The sequence below is a fragment of the Paramormyrops kingsleyae genome, chromosome 1, assembly GCF_048594095.1.
Source record: "Paramormyrops kingsleyae isolate MSU_618 chromosome 1, PKINGS_0.4, whole genome shotgun sequence".
Lineage (NCBI taxonomy): Eukaryota > Metazoa > Chordata > Actinopteri > Osteoglossiformes > Mormyridae > Paramormyrops > Paramormyrops kingsleyae.
This window is the reverse complement of record NC_132797.1, coordinates 8,351,443-8,371,714: the sequence shown is the minus strand read 5'-3', so window position 1 is coordinate 8,371,714 and position 20,272 is coordinate 8,351,443. Positions and strand designations below refer to the sequence as shown.

At 46.3% G+C, this 20,272-nt stretch overlaps 2 protein-coding genes across 8 annotated transcripts; both read left to right on the top strand.

The window, feature by feature from the left end:
* The first annotated feature begins 824 nt into the window (after positions 1-824).
* On the top strand, positions 825-10,099 carry rbm17 (RNA binding motif protein 17). 7 transcript variants are annotated; one of them, XR_002837911.2, is made up of 15 exons: positions 825-931; positions 1,449-1,578; positions 2,093-2,209; positions 4,206-4,372; positions 5,057-5,166; positions 5,490-5,546; positions 5,671-5,815; positions 5,942-6,093; positions 6,186-6,242; positions 6,542-6,618; positions 6,790-6,888; positions 7,107-7,179; positions 8,035-8,132; positions 8,636-8,700; positions 8,811-10,099. XR_002837911.2 is itself a non-coding variant. In XM_072707376.1 (14 exons), exons 1-14 carry the CDS (start codon positions 942-944, stop codon positions 8,645-8,647), a joined length of 1,386 nt encoding a protein of 461 aa, XP_072563477.1. In that variant the 5' UTR covers positions 938-941; the 3' UTR covers positions 8,648-10,099. The 7 variants fall into 7 exon arrangements, 3 of the variants coding, with proteins under 3 accessions (XP_072563477.1, XP_072563582.1, XP_072563556.1); XR_011985729.1 differs by lacking the exon at positions 825-931 and adding an exon at positions 938-1,033 and having other exon boundaries at positions 6,189-6,242; XR_002837912.2 differs by lacking the exon at positions 825-931 and adding an exon at positions 938-1,033.
* Positions 10,100-14,342: 4,243 nt separating this feature from the next.
* Positions 14,343-20,272, top strand: pfkfb3 (6-phosphofructo-2-kinase/fructose-2,6-biphosphatase 3). The gene is made up of 15 exons (XM_023809081.2): positions 14,343-14,733; positions 15,853-15,981; positions 16,115-16,211; positions 16,288-16,354; positions 16,670-16,744; positions 16,830-16,886; positions 16,988-17,112; positions 17,300-17,507; positions 17,720-17,866; positions 17,948-18,052; positions 18,428-18,557; positions 18,640-18,702; positions 18,787-18,851; positions 18,941-19,093; positions 19,365-20,272. Exons 1-15 carry the CDS (start codon positions 14,652-14,654, stop codon positions 19,398-19,400), a joined length of 1,539 nt encoding a protein of 512 aa, XP_023664849.1. The 5' UTR covers positions 14,343-14,651; the 3' UTR covers positions 19,401-20,272.

Genomic DNA, 20,272 nt, shown 5'->3' with positions numbered 1-20,272 from the left:
TGAGTTTTTTCTAGTGGCTGGTGCCACCAACCCCCAAATTTCGCTGTAAATTGGAGGACCTCCTTACAGGACTGGATGTAGATTAACATCATACCCAGGATGAAGCAATTTCAGATTAAGGGCCCAAAGGAGTAGGATCAGTCCAGGCATTCACATGATTTGAACCAGCAACCTTCCAGTGGCTGGCACAGAGCCCTAGCCTCAGAGCCGCCACTCGGCCTACAACACCAACCCATTGCAGAGATTCTAATCAGTGGTTTGTCAATGTTTTATGGACAAAGGTTTTCACGGTTCACTTTGTACACTTTGAGAAACTGTGTAAAAATATATTCTTCCTTTCCACTATTATACTATGAGATCCACAGAGACTTGTTTTAACTGTGAATTAATTGTGAAAACTTTTGCATTTTCTTCTGCTTTATGGAACACTAAAATATTCACACCCCGTCTGAGTTTTGGCTGCTTTGTTATGTCCTACTTGTGAAATCGCACATTAGTGGTAGGGAGTCCCTAGATCTGATCTATTCTCATTTTAGGTCCCCTAGTTTAAGGAAGGTTGAAAACCCCCATTGTACTGGATAAGGGGTTGTGGAAATGGATGGATGGATGGATGGATGTATAGATGGATGGATGGATGGATGGATGGAGAACTGCGGGTAGTAATAGTACAAGGCAGTAGGATCTTCCATAAAACAGGCAACACAATGCATTTTCACACAGATGGCTCCATGTTTGGACACGTTTGTCTTTCTATCAAATTTTGCTATTTAGCGACCTCCAGTGCTTCCATTTGAAGAAAGTCATGATGGTATTGCGGTCCTCCACCGACAGAGGGCAGCACCGAATTTATTAACGACCTTTTCGCTCTTGCCGGCTGCTCTCACCTCGTCGGCGTGTGAATGGCCGCCGGATAGAAAGTGCTGCTTTTCTGGTAAATATTAATGGAAGCTCGGCTGCTAGATTGTTGTGTTCTGTCCGTATTGTGGATAATCTATGTTGTTAAATGTGAGAGCTGTTTGAGTTCCATTTTAGGGTAAATTCCTTTTGGTTTTCGGCGTGGAGTGTAATCAGTATTTTCACTGAATCCGGTTGTTATGTATGTTAGCCCCCTCTTGGCTAATTCATTTTGGGTGTTAATTTTAAAGTGTAATTTATGAGGTGCGGTAATTTGACGAGATGACCATGAGCGCATTAAACCCGCCGTCTACGTATACATTTTTAACTAAAGACTCGGATGCAGCCAGGTTCGGGTCGCATGTTATAGGGCGTATAACCACTAAAGCCTGGGGTTTACGTTTAAAAGCAGTAGAAATGCACCTGCTTAAAGTAACTGACTAGCTGCTCTGTGTTCGGTAAACCTTGCAGTAGACGGGTGGTGCTCGGAGTCTGGTTGGATTTATTGAAACGTGCACGCCTGCTTTACTCAAACGTAACCCTTTAAAATCCAGGAATAAAATGTCTCTCTACGACGACCTGGGCGTGGCGACCAGCGATGCCAAGACCGAAGGCTGGTCCAAGAATTTCAAGCTGCTGCAGTCACAACTGCAGGTGAAGAAAGCAGCCCTTACCCAGGCCAAGGTAAGTGTTTAAATCCCGGCAGTGAAGCGGGAGATACAGTTTAGAATTTAGTGATCTATGGTCATTGTTGACACACCACAGTACACAACAACGAAATGTGTCCTCTGCATTTAACCCATATGTGATATCATGACATAGCAGGGGGCAGCTAATTCAGGGCCCGGGGAGCAGTGCTTGGGGGCGGTATCTTGCTCAGGGTACCTCAGTGGTGACTTGCTGGTTGGGGATTTGAACCAGCAATCTTTCAATTACAAGTGCACTTCCCTAACCATCAAGCCACCACTGCCCACAGGTACTGTCCACTAGCTCATGTGTGTCTCTCCCTGGCCCATATGGCCGCACCAGATCTGACACCTCCCCACCCCAAAGGCTTTCTCATGGAGATGTCACAGAATTGCTTGTGATTTGAACCGCAGGTGTATTATATGAATGCAGATCAGATTAAACAGTGGGCATCGCAACTCTAAACATTTTTAATGGGGTAGGGAGCTGAACCTGGTCTTTGTCTTTCCAGAGTCAGAGGTCGAAGCAGGCGACTGTCCTTGCACCAGTGATTGACCTAAAGCGAGGAAACACCAGTGATGACAGACAGATCTCAGACACGCCCCCGCACGCTGCTACAGGGCTCAAGGTGAGAACCGTGTGGCCTTCCTCCACGGGACCTGTGCTGATGTGTAATGCTGACTGTATCAAAACGAACGTACAGGTGGCCCCGTAACTGGCCACGCCGCCCACGTAGCGTAGAATTAAAACAATGTGTTGAGTGTCCCCCTGTTACTGTAATGATTTGGGAAGCTGTTTTGTTCGACACCATTATTCACAGTTTGGTGGAGTCACTCCAACTCCACCTAGTAGACATACCTTCGGTCTTGGCATCGCTGGTGATTGAAGTGTGGATTAATCATCCTGAGATTGATACATCGTCCATGATTCACCTACAATAATATTGTATTAAGGGTAAAAAACTGTATAGCATGGTCCCCCCCCCCCCTTTTTCTTTTCTCTTTCTGGTCACTTATATAACTTGTTTTTCACAAATTACTGGTTTCAGAGTATCCTTATCTTATGCGAAAAAATCCTTGTTTTGGGATGCTTACTGTATCCAAGGACGCTTACCAGGTGTCCCTGGGTTTCGGAGGGGTTCACCCAGTATGTTTTGCACACCATTGGTCGGTATATGAGACATCTGCCTTGTCCTCTCTTTTGAAGAGTCTTCAGAAGACTTCCTATTTTGACTGAAGCTGTGCCTAACGGCAGGAAGAGGGGAAAGCATTGCCCAAGGATACCTGTCTAACTATCTTTGATTGAAACCGCACCTAGTGGTCAGTGTGTGTAGGACGCTCACCCCATCCTCAGGAAGAGGGGAAAGCATTGCCCAAGGATACCTGTCTAACTATCTTTGATTGAAACCGCACCTAGTGGTCAGTGTGTGTAGGACGCTCACCCCATCCTCAGGAAGAGGGGAAAGCATTGCCCAAGGATACCTGTCTAACTATCTTTGATTGAAACTGCACCTAGTGGTCAGTGTGTGTAGGACGCTCAGCCCATCCTCAGGAAGAGGGGAAAGCATTGCCCAAGGATACCTGTCTAACTATCTTTGATTGAAACCGCACCTAGTGGTCAGTGTGTGTAGGACGCTCAGCCCATCCTCAGGAAGAGGGGAAAGCATTGCCCAAGGTTACCTGTCTAACTATCTTTGATTGAAACCACACCTAGTGGTCAGTGTGTGTAGGACGCTCAGCCCATCCTCAGGAAGAGGGGAAAGCATTGCCCAAGGATACCTGTCTAACTATCTTTGATTGAAACCACACCTAGTGGTTAGTGTGTGTAGGACGCTCACCCCATCCTCAGGAAGAGGGGAAAGCATTGCCCAAGGATACCTGTCTAACTATCTTTGATTGAAACCGCACCTAGTGGTCAGTGTGTGTAGGACGCTCACCCCATCCTCAGGAAGGGGGGGGGCATTGATTATACAAACTTGTCTCATCACTTCTGATTGAAGCTGCAAACTGCTTACCTGGACAAAATTGGAAATTAGACAACACATTGCCTGAGGGGAGGGGTGAGCCTGGCCAGCTCGTCCCCTGCTCGCACGCGGTGCCTAAATTTAGTATAAAAGAAGGGGGAGAACATAGTGTTGGTTGGAGTTCAGCCGTGGGATAGAGCGCGCATCGCCCCCTTTCTCGGGACTCACGTGTTGATCTCCTGCCAGGACTGAAACGGGCTCCCTAGTCTAAGAGTGAAGGTAGGTGATGATGGCACGTCCGAGTGTGAATAGCTTTGCAGCTTCAATCTGTTAATTCAATCAATTATCGCAATAACCATAATATCAATTTGCACTTTCTATGTATGCATGTTTTTGTTGTCACTTTTTATATATGCCTATAATCTCTTGTATTGGCGATTTGATTATTGTTAATGATATATAATATTATTGGATATTACTTGTGATACAGGATTATTTTGCATTGCTTTTGATCCAATATTTTGGTATTGGTTTTAATGCAAGGTTATTTTGTATTACTTGTAATAAAGCGATATTAGAAGTGAACCTAAGTGTGCCTGTTCCTATATCCCCCTCACATCATCTTAAAACACTGACCGATGTTCGCTGTGTCCCGTGGCAGGACCCAGCTCCGGGGGGCTTTTCCTCCGGCGACGTGCTCATCCCATTGGCTGACGAGTATGACCCCATGTTCCCCAATGAGTATGACAAGGTGGTGAAGCGGCAGCGAGAAGAGAGGCAACGCCAGCGGGAGCAGGAGCGTCAGAAAGAGATCGAGGAGAGGGAGAAGTATGGGACCTTCACTGTATACAGTGACAGCACTGCAGCGTACACACCTCACTGTACATGGTGACAGCACTGCAGTGTACACACCTCAATGTACATGGTGAAGGCGCCGCAGCTTACACACCTCACTGTACACAGTGATCTTACTGCGGCCTACACACCTCACTGTACGCAATGACTGCACTGTGACCTACACACCTCACTGTATGCAGTGACTGCACTGTGGCCTACACACCTCACTGTACGCAGTGATTGCACTGTGGCCTACACACGTCACTGTAGGCAGTGACTGCACTGTGGCCTACATACCTCATTGTATGCAGTGGCTGCACTGTGATCTACACACCTCACTGTACACAGTGACTGCACTGTGGCCTACACACCTCACTGTACGCAGTGATTGCACTGTGGCCTACACACGTCACTGTAGGCAGTGACTGCACTGTGGCCTACATACCTCATTGTATGCAGTGGCTGCACTGCAGCCCACACATCTCACTGTATGCAGTGACTGCATTGCAACTTATACTCGACATCATAGATTATGCTTATTATAGCTCTTCATTACCATATAAATGAGCTAACCAAGGTTGATTCTTGCAGCTTCTTGTTTACTTATCTGTAACCATGCACATGTGCGGCACACACACATCAGCAGAACAGCCTTGTCACACACTGTGTCTCCAGGAAACGGAAGGATCGACAGGAAGGGGGTGTCCCCAGCGGATTCTCCAGCTTCCCCGCAGATGGCGAATCTGATGAAGAGGAGGATTACGAGAAGGAGAGGAGGAAGCGAGGTGAGTCACAGGCATGGAGGAGCTGCTTGTTCCCCCGATTCCGGAAGCTTCTCTGTGCTTCTCCTCTGTGTCGTTCCTCAAACATCAGTTTGGAACTTGTTCAACTAAAATAGGTCTTTGTGCTTTTTAAATTTTTATTTTTGCATTTGCTCTCAAAACATAGTTAGGAAGTATTTTTGGTCAATGTCTGTCTGCTTTGGATTTAAAAAGAAATTACAAACAGCCAAGTTTAATTTGATTCTCTCTCTGTACGCCATTTCCCCCTGCACCTGCCATGCCACCCTCCCTTTCCTCTGCCATATCCCTCTTCTTCCTGCTCTCAGCTGTAGGGGGAGCTGCGATCGCCCCGCCGACCTCGCTGGTGGAGAAGGACCGAGAGCGTCAGTAAAATGTTGCAATACTATAGATGTACCACTAGGTGGCATTGTGTGTCCGGTACGCTCATCACAGCACAGATGTGCACCACTACGTTTAATTATGTGAAGGATTTCTTCCTCGTTGCAGAATTTGCAACCACGTACCCTTACGATGACGACGGCCGGCCTCGCACCCACTCATCAAAGGCCGCCATCCCCCCCCCCATGTATGAGGATTCAGATCGCCCCCGCTCTCCACCCGGTCCCACCAGCTCCTTCCTGGCTAACATGGGGTGGGTACTGCTGCTGCTGTCCTCCTGGGGCGAGTTTTGAGGCTTTAATTGTGCGGTGGGAAGCTTGATCTACTGGATAATGACTCGGACGTCCTTTTGCCTCTGTCCTGTTCACCCTCATATCAGTGGGACAGTGGCACATAAGATCATGCAGAAGTATGGCTTCCGTGAGGGTCAGGGCCTGGGCAAGCATGAGCAGGGTCTCAGCACTGCCTTGTCTGTGGAGAAGACCAGCAAGAGAGGCGGCAAGATCATCATCGGAGACCTGACAGAAAAGGGTGGATACATGCATGTACACACAAGCACACACGCGCGGTTGCTACGGTGCCGGTTGTTGAGTTCTGATGTAACCATGGCGATGTCTATCCAGCAGGAGCCAATCAGACGTCCGGGGGGGATTCTCCAAGTTGGGTGGCTGCTGCTGCAGGTCAGTCTCTCCATGATGCATTGAGTCTCCTTTGTTCCTGCCGCCGTTTTTGGTCTCTCGCACACCAAAGCAGGGGATTATTATCCGACAGTGTGGCTTAAGGGCAGGTGGTAGCGGGAACCGGATGCTCTGAATCTGCTGGAAAGTAGTTCACGTCGCACGGTCGGCTGCCGGTTTAGGTGTCACCCCCAGTGCCGCTCAGTCTGACTGTCTCCTATGTAGCCGTTCCCCGGAGCTGTGACCTCGGGCACCATTTAAAGGTCGCAAGGTCACATGTAGCTTCCATCCTCTGTCTCCAGGGGATTCCGGCAAGAAGCCGGAGAGCAACCCTCTGACGGAGATCCTCAAGTGCCCGACTAAAGTTGTCCTTTTGCGGGTAAAAGCATCACTGTGGCTCTGAGGGTGTAATGTCCAGTTTTTATAACCCTTCCCCTTTTATTAATGAGGAACTTTGTGTCTGTACTTGCATATTTATTTTAGTATATTTGTTATATGAATTCTCTTCTTGAGAGAGAGAGATATGACTGTTTTACTTATTTCACGGTAGAACATGGTAGGAAGGGGGGAGGTGGACGAGGACCTGGAAGCCGAAACTAAGGAGGAGTGTGAGAAGTACGGGAAAGTGACCAAGTGTGTCATCTTTGAGGTGAGGCCTGGGGTCCCACGACGGGTTCTCTAAGCTTTAAGCACTCGTCATCACCATGGTAACTATTTTGTCATAGCACTCTTCTGAGCTCCGCCTTTGTGGGTACTTCTGAAAGCTCACTGCTAATTTAAATGTACATAAACTATTTATGGCATTCAGCCCCTTGTGCCCTAAAATGTGATTGGATGACTCGCGCTCCTTGGCTCCACCCCCCGCAGATCTCGGACACGACGGACGACGAGGCCGTCAGGATATTCCTGGAGTTTGAGAGGGTGGAGTCGGCTATCAAAGGTGAGTGAGGGTTTAAGGGGCGGCTTGTGGCTTGTGGCTTGTGGCTTGTGGCTCGGCATATCGGCACAGGCATGATACGACGTGACATTGGCACGCAGGGTCCGGCTGTCAGGTTGTCAAGGTGATTCAGCCACCCTCAGATTGATCTTTGCGTTAAAGAAAGGTGGAATTACGTCGCTGGCAGGCCCGCCTCAGCCCCTCGTATCCAGCTGTCACCGTTTCGGTCCCCCGAGCAGTCCTCAAAGAAGTATCACAAGTCCCAAGGGTCACAGAATCAGAAAGCGTAATTAAGGAGGTACAGAGATGATGCTGGATACAGGTTTGCTTCTCCTTAAGAGGCTTGCTGGTCCTTTGCACAACATCTGTCGGTTCAAGGATTCAAAGGCTTTACTTTCACTTGTATGAATACAAAGAATTGCTTGTGTGTCTCCTTGCAGGCATAAGCAACATATAGCAGCAAAGGGCAATAAGTAGAAAAAAATAAAGTGAGCTATAGGAAGCACTACACACACGCGCACGCACACACACACGCACACACACGCACACGCGCACACACACACGCACGCACACACACACACACACACACACACACACACACACACACTATACGTACGCTGTCAAGTCACGACGCCCAGCAGCGCATGAACGATCTCATTGTTTTTTAGCCGTAAGGTTAAAACAGCTGGCAGCCGCAGCAGGTTCTGAGGACGAGCCGCTCGCTGCCAGACCTCAATCCCACCCAGGGGCAGCCGCACGTCCTGCACGATCTCAGCATCACGTGGCGCCCAGACTCGGGCTTGTATGGAGGTTCCGCTACTGGTGTAGCAACCGGCCCGCTTGTGCTTCTCGTTTCAGCCGTCGTGGACCTGAACGGGCGCTACTTCGGCGGACGGGTGGTGAAGGCCTGCTTCTACACCCTGGACAAGTTCCGGGTACTGGACCTGGGGGAACAGGTGTGAGGCGGGCCTGAAATATCCGGGGAAATACCAACGAAGGAGGTCCGAAACACTGCAGGCTGTTTGTTACTGCCAGCTGTCGCTCGTTTTAGTTCATCTTGTGTCTAGAAGCACATGGACTGGAATGTGCTGGAATGGTCTCTCATCGGTAGCATTCTGTTATGTATCTTAAACGTGTATATTCAGTACAAGTTTCTGTCATGTCATAAGATGTGCATGGGATCATGGCTGTTCTTTTTCCCCAGTTGTAGTTTCCGCTGCAGATTATTTTTTAAAAAGTGCATAAATTTTGTCTGTTAATACATTGATGTTTTGGTGGCTTGTGAGTGACAACTTGACAATAAATAATTTTTAGTGATTTTTTTTTTTTAATTATTTTGAGAAAAAAATATTTGGTGAGCGATTTATTTATTAGGATGTTTCCCTCTGGGCTGTATGGGTTGCCTGTGGAATTTCTGATGCCTTTTTCCCTTTGTTGTGCTGATTAATTGTAAATACAGAACAAGTTCTGATGTAGGGTAGGCCCCAGGCCCGCGGAGCCCTCGTCTGCGTCATCTGCTTCAAGGTAGGCGCAGAGGCTCATGGGAGACGTCGCGTTCCTGCTCCTAAAATACGTGGAGTTCATTGTACTGGGTCAGGAGAAATCTTGCACTGCTCTTCTGCTTTTGGTTACAGACTGTCCCAAGCGTTATGTAAGTGTGCCGGCTGCTGATGAAGTCCTCCCCTGGGTGGGGGAAGTGTCTGTGATGACTACTGAGCCAATCAGAAGGCAGTGATAGATTACCAGACCGCCATGGGTTACCAAACACGCCGCAGTATCCCTGTGGCAAAATGTTATCAGGCAAACATTGTCTAATTACTATTGTCTAACTACATTATCTCAAAGCAGTCGGCATTATCCCAACCTAGTGCCCCCAAAGGTTGAGCCAAATGCAACAAGTATGTAAGTTATGAAGTTTTCACGTTTGGACAATAAACCACATCAATGAAAACCAAATGTCAGTTCCAGCTTATTGCATAAATTTCTGCTACAGTGGGCAACAGTGGCAGTGGTGGCTTGATGGTTAGGGTGGCGCACTTGTAATTGAAAGATTGCTGGTTCGAATCCCCGACCAGCAAGGTACCACTGAGGTACCCTGAGCAAGGTACCGTCCCCAAGCACTGCTCCCCGGGCGCTGAATTAGCTGCCCCCTGCTATGTCACAATGTCACATATGGGTTACATGCAGAGGACACATTTCATTGTTGCGCACTGTGTGCTGTGGTGTGTTAACAATGACCACTGATCACCTAATTCTAACAGTTCACTGTCCATAATACTGTGTCCTTGGGATTTACCAATGCTGAGTGGCTGTTCAGTGTATTTATCACTATGGAGGTAGGGTTAGGCTTTTGGTTATGTGTGTGATGAAAGAATCTAAGAAGCAGTATATCGAGTCGCCTGCCTGCAGTCACTCTCTAGATACAGTCCTTCGGTTCAGCATGAAGTCTCCAATTGCTCTTGTGGCCGGAAGTCCCAGTAGGCCGAAAACCTGACCGATGTGGGGAAACTCACAGGAAGTTATCGTGATTCAACCCTGATGCAGTCATAACAGTCCCCTGCCTGTTGTCATGGCGAGTTATGTACGTTTGTGTTTGGAAGGACTTTTCCACGCAATGTTAGTTTGCTTTGCTGACCTAAACGCAACACGCCATCTTGTGCCGCAGATCAGCGGAAACGTGAAGTGGATTGTCACACGCTTCACCGTCATGCCCTTGTCCAGATGCCCTCAGGCTCCTGATTGGCTGGGTTACTCACTTTGCGGAGTCGTAATATTTTACTTGTTAAACTGAGTCATTTGTCCAGCCCTTGATTCATTGAAGGACAATAAATATTTCTATTCAAAGTATGACATCTTCTTTATGGTTTGTCTGTTAGTATTTGCATTATCCCACGCCAGCTGCATATTAAAAGTGCTAAATGTTTTCTCTCGTTTGAGTCTCATTTGATTCGCTTTGTTAATATGAGTTACACTGACATTGATTCTGGTGATGGTGTTGGTAGTTTGACACTAGGGACAGTGCAGCAGACCGAGATCTATTACTGTGTATAGGAATGTGGTTCTTTCCAGCAGCAGCAAAACCTGTCCGTTATAATCAGTACTGACCTTCTACGCCGTCTCTCGATCAGGTCTACTGGGGCCCCCAGATCATCCACATTTTTGCTGGGAGGGAGCAAAAAGGTGTCTGGGGCTCCCCGAGGACTGAGGTGAGAACCACTGCTCTCCAGCCCCCACATAAAGGACACGGTACAGCCAGTCACGGCCCCCAAGCAGACCTGTAGGTTATCAGGTCAGTTTTTATATACTGGAAAGTATATGCAGGGTAGGACCTGATTTGAAAGTGCCCCAAAATAGCTGCTCTTCAGGACATCAGGCACATATAGTGCGATTGAATCAAATAGTTTTATTTATCTTGTCTTGACATTTAGTAGCGTGCAAGTAAATGAAATACATGTTTACGAAGCTGCAAACACCAGCTACGAAAGTGTAATAAGTTTAGTGCAAATTGGACGTATGGACGTATGTAAAAACAAATACATGAATAGTGTACGTATTGTTCGTAGGCTGTGAATAGAACACTCTACAGTATTAATGTGAATTCTAGTAAACATTTTTACGGGTTGTTTACTGTCCGGACGGCCTGCTGTCCCCAGGACTCGGGACTGGACGTCACCAAAACAGCTCCCAGTGTGGGGTACAACTGCAGTGCTGTGATAAAAGCAGTGACACAGACACCACGGAATAGCCTGGCTTCTGGGGGGGGGGGGAGGTTGCAGAAATAGCCCAGGCCTCCCCTCTGTACATTACATTTCGGATGTCAGGTTTCAGGATGGCTGGGATGGGCCATGTACGGGTCTGCATGTAGCCAAGGCATGCTTGCCGTGTGGCATGGGCATGCTGCCCACCCTAGATCATGTCACCTCCTGTTTACAGTCCTGTTTCTGCTTGGCTGTCAGATCATTCGTATTCAAAACAACTTACAAGACAGATCCCACAGCAAAACTGTTTACCGGTAGGCCTTAGTGTACAGCGTGTACAACGACGGCAAGATCCACCATGACGCAATTAGTGTCATCAAAGCGCAGAGCCCAGACGTGTTCGAGGACACGTATGACTTTTTACCGGAAAGAAAGCCTCTCAAATATAGAGTCAAAGAAGACGAGGTGATACAGGAAGGGAATAGCAGATTAGGCTCACTTGCAACGCTAAATTTAAGGCCAAAAAGTTGTGTTTTCATCTCGCTAAATTTTGCATTTAATTTGGGCACATCTCCCCGCCTTTTACGGCACATCTCACCAAACCAATAGCATGCGTTTTTGACAGGAAAAAAAGTTCCAACTTTTATGGCAGAAAAAGATAAACAGCACAGTAAACATTAAAATGAAAAACCGAAACAGCGAAATAAAAAGCTTCTTAAAACACGTATGATACTCGTTTGGGGAGATAAAGGCGGTGAGATTTCCCTCCCCAGGTGCACTATAGCTCTTTCTGTCCCGCTTGTTGGAGTCCCATTAATCAGCCCATCCGTTAATAAAGTAACCGGATTAGGGAGGGAACGTAGTCTGTGCATGATGTTAACCGATCAGCACGAACTGAATCAGGACCAGCTCATCCTCACAAGCTTCTTCGCCCCAGAGCCTCTCTGATTATCAGGCACCCGGAGGTGACGGTCATTTCGTTTCTTATCCTGCATGGGTAAGAAAGGGACTTCACTACTGGAGATGCAAAGTACAAGATCCAGCTGAAGGTCCCATGAAGAAGGACAGCTATACCGAGCTATTGCTGCCACCTTAAAATCTCCCGTTTGAGACATCCAGGCGCCCAAGTGAGCTCAGTGTTTCCTTGAACTATTCCAGTCAATCTGGGCAGTCACATATGACATTAAACTGAATAATAACAATAATAATTGTCTAATTACGGTTTCGGGGAAATTAATGTTTTCTATAAGGCAAGATGCTGGATCTCTCTGCCCGGACAGGCAGGACGGACGGGAGTACAGATAGTGTTTGTTTAGTGCTAAGGTGAGGTTCCAGCTTTGCAAAAATGTAAAAAATCGTGTACAAAATCAAATTTGTAGCCCTATGCGATGCTTTTAAATCACTTAAATTTTATGGGATTCTCCAGGTGTTTTGTTAAGTTGGAAGCCGCCGAATTGAAGTGATGCTATTTTTAGTTCCTGTACGGGGTCAGTTAAGGGAGCTCGCAGATTTTACCGTAATGACTGAGCTTTGTCTGGACAGACAGCAGGAGACGTTGTTCAGGTCCCGTAGGCAATGGCCGCGCCTGGACCAAGCTGGCATCCCGTGGAGGGAGGGGGCTCTCATCTGGAAAGATGAGCTGCCTTGTTTGCGTGTTGATTTTGTCACCGACGAGGAAGCCCCATTTGTCACACTCCCTGACGGCGACACTGAAGTTTACGTATCAATAATAACAACGAAAACAATAGAGATGCTCGGACCCCTAATAGGACTGGATAAAGGCCACTGTGCCTACAGTTTTGCAGTTGTTACAACTTTCTGACGTTTCCGTGTGGTACTTTTCTAACTCTAAACTGCAGTTCCTTCAACACGAATATTGCTTCATTGAAGCAACACGTTTTTTTCGTATTATCTTACGTTGTTTCTTGGCAACTAAGACATGCAAAATAACAAGATAAGCGAAACCTTGATTTCACCTATTATTTTGCTTATTATATATCATGTGCGATTGGGAATTAGTTTTATAATTTTGTGCTTTAGGAATCCGTTAGCAGGCGCGTAAACAGGTAGTAAAATTACGGGTTTGACACCCTTCCCCCCCGGAAATTAGTTTGAACTCCCGCTCGACAACATCTCCCGATGGTGACCTATCGATAGGGATGCCGGACACCCCACGGAATTTATTTCTGGCTACGAGCCCGACGTGCAGACGATTTTGCTGCCTGCCAAGGCGTGTCGTTAGTCCTATTTTAGAGGGGTTAGCCCCCCTAAAATGTTTTTTAGCCCTCCAAATCAATGTGTATATATATTTATTGCCTTAAGCCATGAATAGCTTTTTATATGAATTACCATTTAGCAGTTTACCATCGCCCCCCCCCCCCCATAAAGACTCAACCCCCCTCTCCATTCATCTCTACGCCCCTGCTGCCAATCGTTATTCTACAGTAGCAGAGGAACTCATGTCGCTTAAGAAGCGCCATAATTGCATAATAATTCTTACACACTTAGTCTTAAACAAATTCCACTAACACACTAGTTTTAACACTTTATAATGGTATGATCCTGAAAAGTGCATGTCGACTGTTTTGATTTACAATGGAGTAATGAAATACACCAACGAAAATAAACACCCTGGAATTTAACAGAATATATATCACACAGATATTCCTAAGAAGATAATAAAACAAATTATTTTTATATCTTTAGTAATAACGTTACAAGTATTTGTCAACGGTATAATCGTGTTAAAACATTTAGTTAAAATTATTTTAACAAAAAAGCGATAGCGAATGCACTACAATAAAGCAATTGTCCACAGCACTTTTACTCATTTATGATATAGGCGTAGACGTCCATCCACTCAGTAGGTACAATGGCCATGCCGACGCCTGAGTCCGCACGTGCGCAGGGGATGCCCTTAATCTTTTGGAATGTACCAGAAATGAGCCAGACTGTGTAATTGATGAGTCACAATATAAACAGCCACGCTTTCATGTCTTCGTTTTTTATTTCGAATATTTAGTTTTGTGTAATTGGTATTATTAAATGTGTGCAATGTGTGAAGTGTGCAGAAAAAAAAAACTTTTGTTTTAGAAGATAAGATAGATCTCTATTGATTCCCATGAGAGAAAATTTTAATCCACTAGCATGGAAAGAGATAAATACAATATATGATAATTTATATAAAAATGAATACAACAAAGCATACGGTACATAATACTAGATAATAAATATGCAAAACTATTTTTAAAGGAATGTTTAGGCTTGAATTGTAAACCCAAAAAATACCAAAATATTGGTATTATTTTACGCAGCTTTATCTTGAATTGTATATTTCGTCACACTTCATGAATAGGCTCTTTCAAGAGTTTAAAACTCTATCTTTACACTTCAAAAGCCCACAATAGAGGGTCCAAGCGTCTGGTACATTTCCACGTCCCGCCCACCAGGGGGCGCAGCAGGTCACCCCGGCGTAGGCTGGATCAGTGTGACTGAATGACGGAATTTCTGGGCGTCACACGGATCACGTTTCACATCCTTAGCCTCGCCGTTAAAAGGGACTCCGGGAGTCAGCCTAGGAAACCGCAGTAGAGAGACAGAGACTGAGAGGGTCCAGTGCGCGTCCCACCGCCCTGACGTATCCTCCAGCTGAGTCGGATAAAGGAAGTGAAAACGGAAGGGGATTTCTATATACGCATACGCAATACCAGACACTCGTGTTCGTGTCGGTTTCCAGTTACTCGGATCTTCTTTCTTTCATTTTGCGATCATTAAGGAATGCCAACTGAGCTCACCCAGAACAGGATCCAAAAAATCTGGATTCCCACTAGCGATGATAAACCAGCGGTGTCGCAGAAATGTGAGTATATCATGTCGATATATAGCCAGAACCACGAACTACTTACTCATTGTGCCGGTATCACCCATATCAGTATTTTGTTGGTTTTTATATCAGAACAAAATCTCACCCGTGGGTATAGAATTATTATAAATTAACAGGTTACTTTATTCCCGGTTTATAGGGAGCGCATGCTTAGGCACTAAGTGCCGGTGCGGAGATGAATAATCGGATTATACGTCATGCGCGGCGGATTCCGGAATGAGAGCCTGCAAAATTCAGCCTCCGTAAAAACGTATTTAATTTGCGAGGAGCTGGTCTAGGAATTGAGGCTTTGACACACCTGCATCTGTTTAGCACAGGCGGGTCAGACATACTTAGGAACAGGTTGGGAGGATTTCTGTGCGCATCAGGTGCATTGACTCGCAATCTTATATGCGGTTTAGTTTAATGAGAACTATTTTAAAATGCCGATGTGTATGTTGTATATCAACCACGAATATAGGTAAAGAACCCGGTTAGACGAATGTACAGTGAAGCATTTTCCCTTTGCTCTTAAAATAATATAGTTTAAAAATATTGTAATCTTATAGTCTTCTGATTTAATTCTTTTTTTTTACATTTTTAGAAATTGATTGTATATTAGTAACTAATTGGATTTCGCCGGCATTGACATATGCATGCATTTCGAATTGCGGAGGATATTTCCTCCGGCGTCCCTGAGTCACCCGCCTCTAATTCACTAGGTGAAGGGAATTACATTTCCATGGTAACCGTCTGATAGTAGTGGGTGGCAACAGCGCCCTCGTCACTCCCTGCGTGTGGGACGAGGTCCTACGATTGGTCAGCCTGAATGCAGCTGTATGGCACCAGAAAGGCTGACCAGTATGAGTGCGATGGTCGTCCACCGGAACCTGAATAATTTATGCTAATAAATCCCATTGGTGTCCTACAACTAGATAAAAAGACGACTCTCTTTGTGAAATCTCTAAACAACTTTTTTTTTTTTTTTTTTTATATAAACTCTCTTCTCTATCCTAGTGCTATTCCCGGGCATGAATAATGGATACATGCATTCAGGGTGATGATTTGAATTTATGTTGCTATGGAGTAAGTGTTGGCTCCTTGCTATTTCCACAGCTTGTGGGGGCCCTCACTTGGCCAACCCCCCCACTGTCATTGTGATGGTGGGCTTGCCTGCTCGCGGGAAAACCTACATTTCCAGGAAATTGACCCGCTATCTCAACTGGATTGGCATGCCCACCAAAGGTACCGTGCCCCCTGGGTCTGGGTCTGCCCCTGACCATGCATCGAAAGCAAGCCGTTCTGCTGATGTAGGTGGAGTTTTCTGGGCTAGGTTTCCCTTGGGCAGTGCAATCTGACTCTTCTTCTCCATCACTAGTTTTTAATGTGGGTGAATATCGACGAGAGGCGGTCAAGCATTACAGCTCCTACGACTTCTTCAAGCACGACAACCAGGATGCCGTCAAGATCAGACAGTGAGTGAGAACCACAGGATCGTGGGAGCGGGCTGGGGAGTGACTGGGCATAGTCTGACTCATCCCTTCTCCACAGACAATGTGCCTTGGCAGCCCTCAGAGATGTGAAGACCTACCTGACAGAGGAAGGTGGCCAAGTTGCTGTAAGTAGCCCTTGAGACTGAAATAAAATTGGTGTGTTCCTCACAGTGCAAAGAACATGCTGTATGTCGTATAGAGCAGTGTTTCCCAACCCGGTCCTCAGGGCCCCCAGACAGTCAACGTTTTTGCTCCCTCCAAGCTCCGGATAGGGACCTTGGAGGGAATAATAATGTGGGTGTTCTGGCAGGGAGCAAAAATGTGGACAGTCTGCGGATCCCTGAGGATTGGGCTGGGGAAACGCTGGTACAGAGGGTCAGCCATTAGCACTATGTTCTTCAGGGTCTTTCTGCATGACCTGCATACCTTCTCCTCTTCAGGTGTTTGATGCCACAAACACGACAAGGGCAAGAAGAGACCTGATCCTGAATTTTGGCAGTGATAATGGATTCAAGGTTAGGGACTGTTCAGACATTTTAAGTGACTATTTTCAACACGGCACCCCCAGTATTCAAACAAAATGGTGGTTCTTCTTTTCAGATATTCTTTATTGAGTCCATCTGCGATGAGCCCAGCATCATTGCTGCAAACATCATGGTGAGCCTTTCTATTTTTGATTCTTCTCTAACTTGTTGATGTTGGTGTAGCTCCGACTCTCAAATGCATTTGCAGCTGATGCCTTTGCTCTCTTTGCACAGGAAGTGAAAGTGTCATGTCCAGACTACCAGGACTGCAATAAGGCAGACGCCATGGAGGACTTCCAGAAGAGGATTGAATGTTACCGGGCCTTGTATGAACCCCTGGACCCTGATGGGCATGACAGGTACCTACATACCTATAGTGCAGCCTCTTCCCAATTGAGGTGCTGCAGTGTATAACCCTGAATAGTGGTGCTTAATTTGATGTAAATATGACACCTCGGTAAGAGTCACAGTCCTAGAGTATGAAGCATGGAAACCAGATAGGCTGTGTGCCTTGTTTTCACATGCAAAACACCCTCTGCTCCTCAGAAACCTGTCCTTCGTCAAGGTGATTGACGTGGGCCGCAGGTTCCTGGTCAACCGCGTCCAGGACCACATCCAGAGCAGGATCGTGTACTACCTGATGAATATTCATGTGCAGCCACGCACCATTTACCTCTGTCGCCATGGCGAGAGTGACCACAATCTGCAAGGCCGGCTGGGCGGGGATTCTGGCTTGTCTGTCCGGGGCAAAAAGGTACATGGTTGCATAAGGATTGCCGATACAGGAAATGTTGGATAGTATTCGATAGGGATCTTTATGACCTGCATTGCCTCATGCAGTGAATCTTTTGTAAATTAGGTTATATGGGCTTTAGTCTGGGAGACGGTCTTTGCCTTCAAAGGCCGGAATTCCTAAGTGCTTGGTCACCCAAGTCCTTGCTTACCTTACCTTGGTTGCCCCGTCAGTTTGCAACGGCACTGGCCTGCTTCGTGGAGGAGCAGAAACTGCAGGATCTGAAGGTGTGGAGCAGTCAGCTACGACGGAGCATTCAGACGGCCGAGGCACTGGGTTTGGTCTACGAACAATGGAAGGCACTCAACGAGATTGATGCGGTAAGGCAGCCTCCTGTCTCCCGGTGACTGACTCTCTGTAGGCACATGCCCTCGAATGACGTGACACATCTCCACGTACAGGGCGTGTGTGAGGAGATGACCTATGAGGAGGTGAGGGAGAGGTTCCCGGAGGAATTCATGCTGAGAGACCAAGACAAGTTCTACTACCGCTACCCTAGGGGCGAGGTACGAGCTTGCACATGTCCCAGCATGTTCTAGTGCAGGGGAGGGCAATCTTATCCAGAAAGGGCCATTGGGCATACAGGTTTTTGCTGCAACTCCTTAATTAGATTACTAATTAGAGAACTGATTGGCTGAAGAGTCCTCACACCTGGGTTTGAACAGCTGACCTAAAGGTTATCCCAAAAACCTGCATATACAGTGGCCCTTTGTGGATAAGATTGCCCGCCCCTGTTCTAATGCTAATTTAATGGCATGTATTACTGGGTCCATGTCCCGTGTTTCAAATGCAAGCCTTGCAGTGCATTTGAATTAACAAGATGTGCCATGTTTAGCCATCGCATGGTATTAGGCTAAAGCCTTTCCTCATATCCCCTACAGTCGTACCAAGACCTGGTTCAGAGGCTGGAGCCTGTCATCATGGAGCTGGAGAGGCAGGAGAATGTGCTGGTCATCTGCCATCAGGCGGTCATGCGCTGTTTGCTGGCTTACTTCTTGGACAAGAGTGCAGGTGAGATACTGTTCCCCTTAACTCCTTACTTTCACTTTTCCCTTTTCTGAATTTGGTGTGAGCGGATGACTTCCTGTTTCAGACGAGATGCCCTACCTTAAGTGTCCGCTGCATACGGTTCTGAAGCTCACCCCAGTGGCTTATGGTGAGTTGGTAGCATATGGCTTGTTTGCGTGCTTGTGTGGGCTATGACGCGGGCGTGAGTTCACTGTTCTGGTTCTGTGCACAGGGTGTAAAGTGGAGTCCATCTCACTGAACGTGGATGCTGTAAACACACACAGGGACAAACCAGAGGTAATTTGAGCTCCTTCCTGTCCTTAAACTGCTGTATTATATTTGGTTGGGTCATCCTGGTCCTTGACCTCTTAATCATGCCTATGCAGGAGGTGAAGAGAGGACCTGGCCTCCTGATCAGGCGGAACAGTATCACCCCTCTGACCAGCCCTGAGCCCAAAAAGAAGCCACGTTTCAACAGCTTATCTCCTACTCCCCCCGCCTCTCCGTGTGCTCCTGGGGTTCCTCCTTTGCCAGGACAGGTCAGTCTGCGTGGGGGCTGGGAACTCTGGTTGGAGGAAACAAGACCAGAGCAATCTTCTTGCTTGTAGTTTCACACACCTCTGAGCTAGCAGATCTCATCCAGTAGAACTAAATGGAACTATATGCAATTCCAGTACAGCAAAGGGTGTTTTCTGGTTTCTTAGATCTTTTGTAGATCTTCAAGTTCTGCTTTTAATGTGATGCTTTTTTTTTTTTTTGCTGTTGCACTGTAGACCGTCTGTTAACCTCAGATGTTCTGACTGATTTCAGGATTTGAGACACCCGTCCGGCATCCAGCAAGCTTGACTGGCTCTCACTGGCTTTGATGTCAGAATCGGACATCTCTCCACCTTTTGGGGATAAAATGCTGCTTAGTATTCTCTTCTCTTACATGTACTTGTTTGACATCCTGTTGACTCTTTAATATGGCATGAATCTTAACGCCTCCCAAACAAAACCTCAACAAATGACTGAATTTTGGCACTTTTTAAAAACAAAGGTTTTCCTACTTTGTGGGGATATCCCTGGAAAGTCTTCAGGATCTGCCATCCATTTCATTTTGTCCTTATAAGGCAAGAAAACATGCATTTGTTCCTGTGTATATGACTGAGAGTGTTCCTGTATATGATGTAATGTTTCAGTTAGTGGATGGAACTCACAAGCTTTTTTTTTTTTTTTTTTTTTTTATTTTTTCCCCTGAAGAAATTTGTAAAAATGGCTTAAACGTGCATGATGATTTGAGGTCTGTCAGGCTTTCAGGTGATACAGGAAAAATTGCAGGAAGGTAGAAAAGAGGAAATATCACCAAAGATTTTTTTTGGTAAGATATAAGTGTTGGTTTCTGGCAGCTTTTGATGAGCTGGTACGGTTCCTGTGTGGTGTGTGTGTGTGTGTGTGTTTATTTTTTATTTTTAATTTTTTTGATGTATATATATCTCAATCAGTGAGCGGTTATTCAAAAGGGCTTCACACACCATCAAATCAGTCTTGTTTCCTGCACTCTTGAAAGAACATGCATCTCATAGCATGATGGATATTGAGTGTCTATGTTCACGGTGGATGTTGAGCTACACAGAACAAAACATTTCCGAAGCTTTTTTTTCTTCCCAGCCAAGGTTCTGACTCGGCATATTCGCCCTTAAACATATTGAGATGCTAATTTGCATTAGCAGCTGAGA

Coding starts and splice junctions, on each gene's coding strand:
- rbm17 (XM_072707376.1), top strand. CDS start 942: ATGGAAGCTCGGCTGCTAGATTGTTGTGTTCTGTCCGTATTGTGGATA. Junction 1,034..1,448: donor TGTTTGAGTTCCATTTTAGG/GTAAATTCCTTT, acceptor TTTAAAATCCAG/GAATAAAATGTCTCTCTACG. Junction 6,889..7,106: donor CCAAGTGTGTCATCTTTGAG/GTGAGGCCTGGG, acceptor CACCCCCCGCAG/ATCTCGGACACGACGGACGA.
- pfkfb3 (XM_023809081.2), top strand. CDS start 14,652: ATGCCAACTGAGCTCACCCAGAACAGGATCCAAAAAATCTGGATTCCC. Junction 16,355..16,669: donor AGGAAGGTGGCCAAGTTGCT/GTAAGTAGCCCT, acceptor TCTCCTCTTCAG/GTGTTTGATGCCACAAACAC. Junction 18,703..18,786: donor GCTCACCCCAGTGGCTTATG/GTGAGTTGGTAG, acceptor TTCTGTGCACAG/GGTGTAAAGTGGAGTCCATC.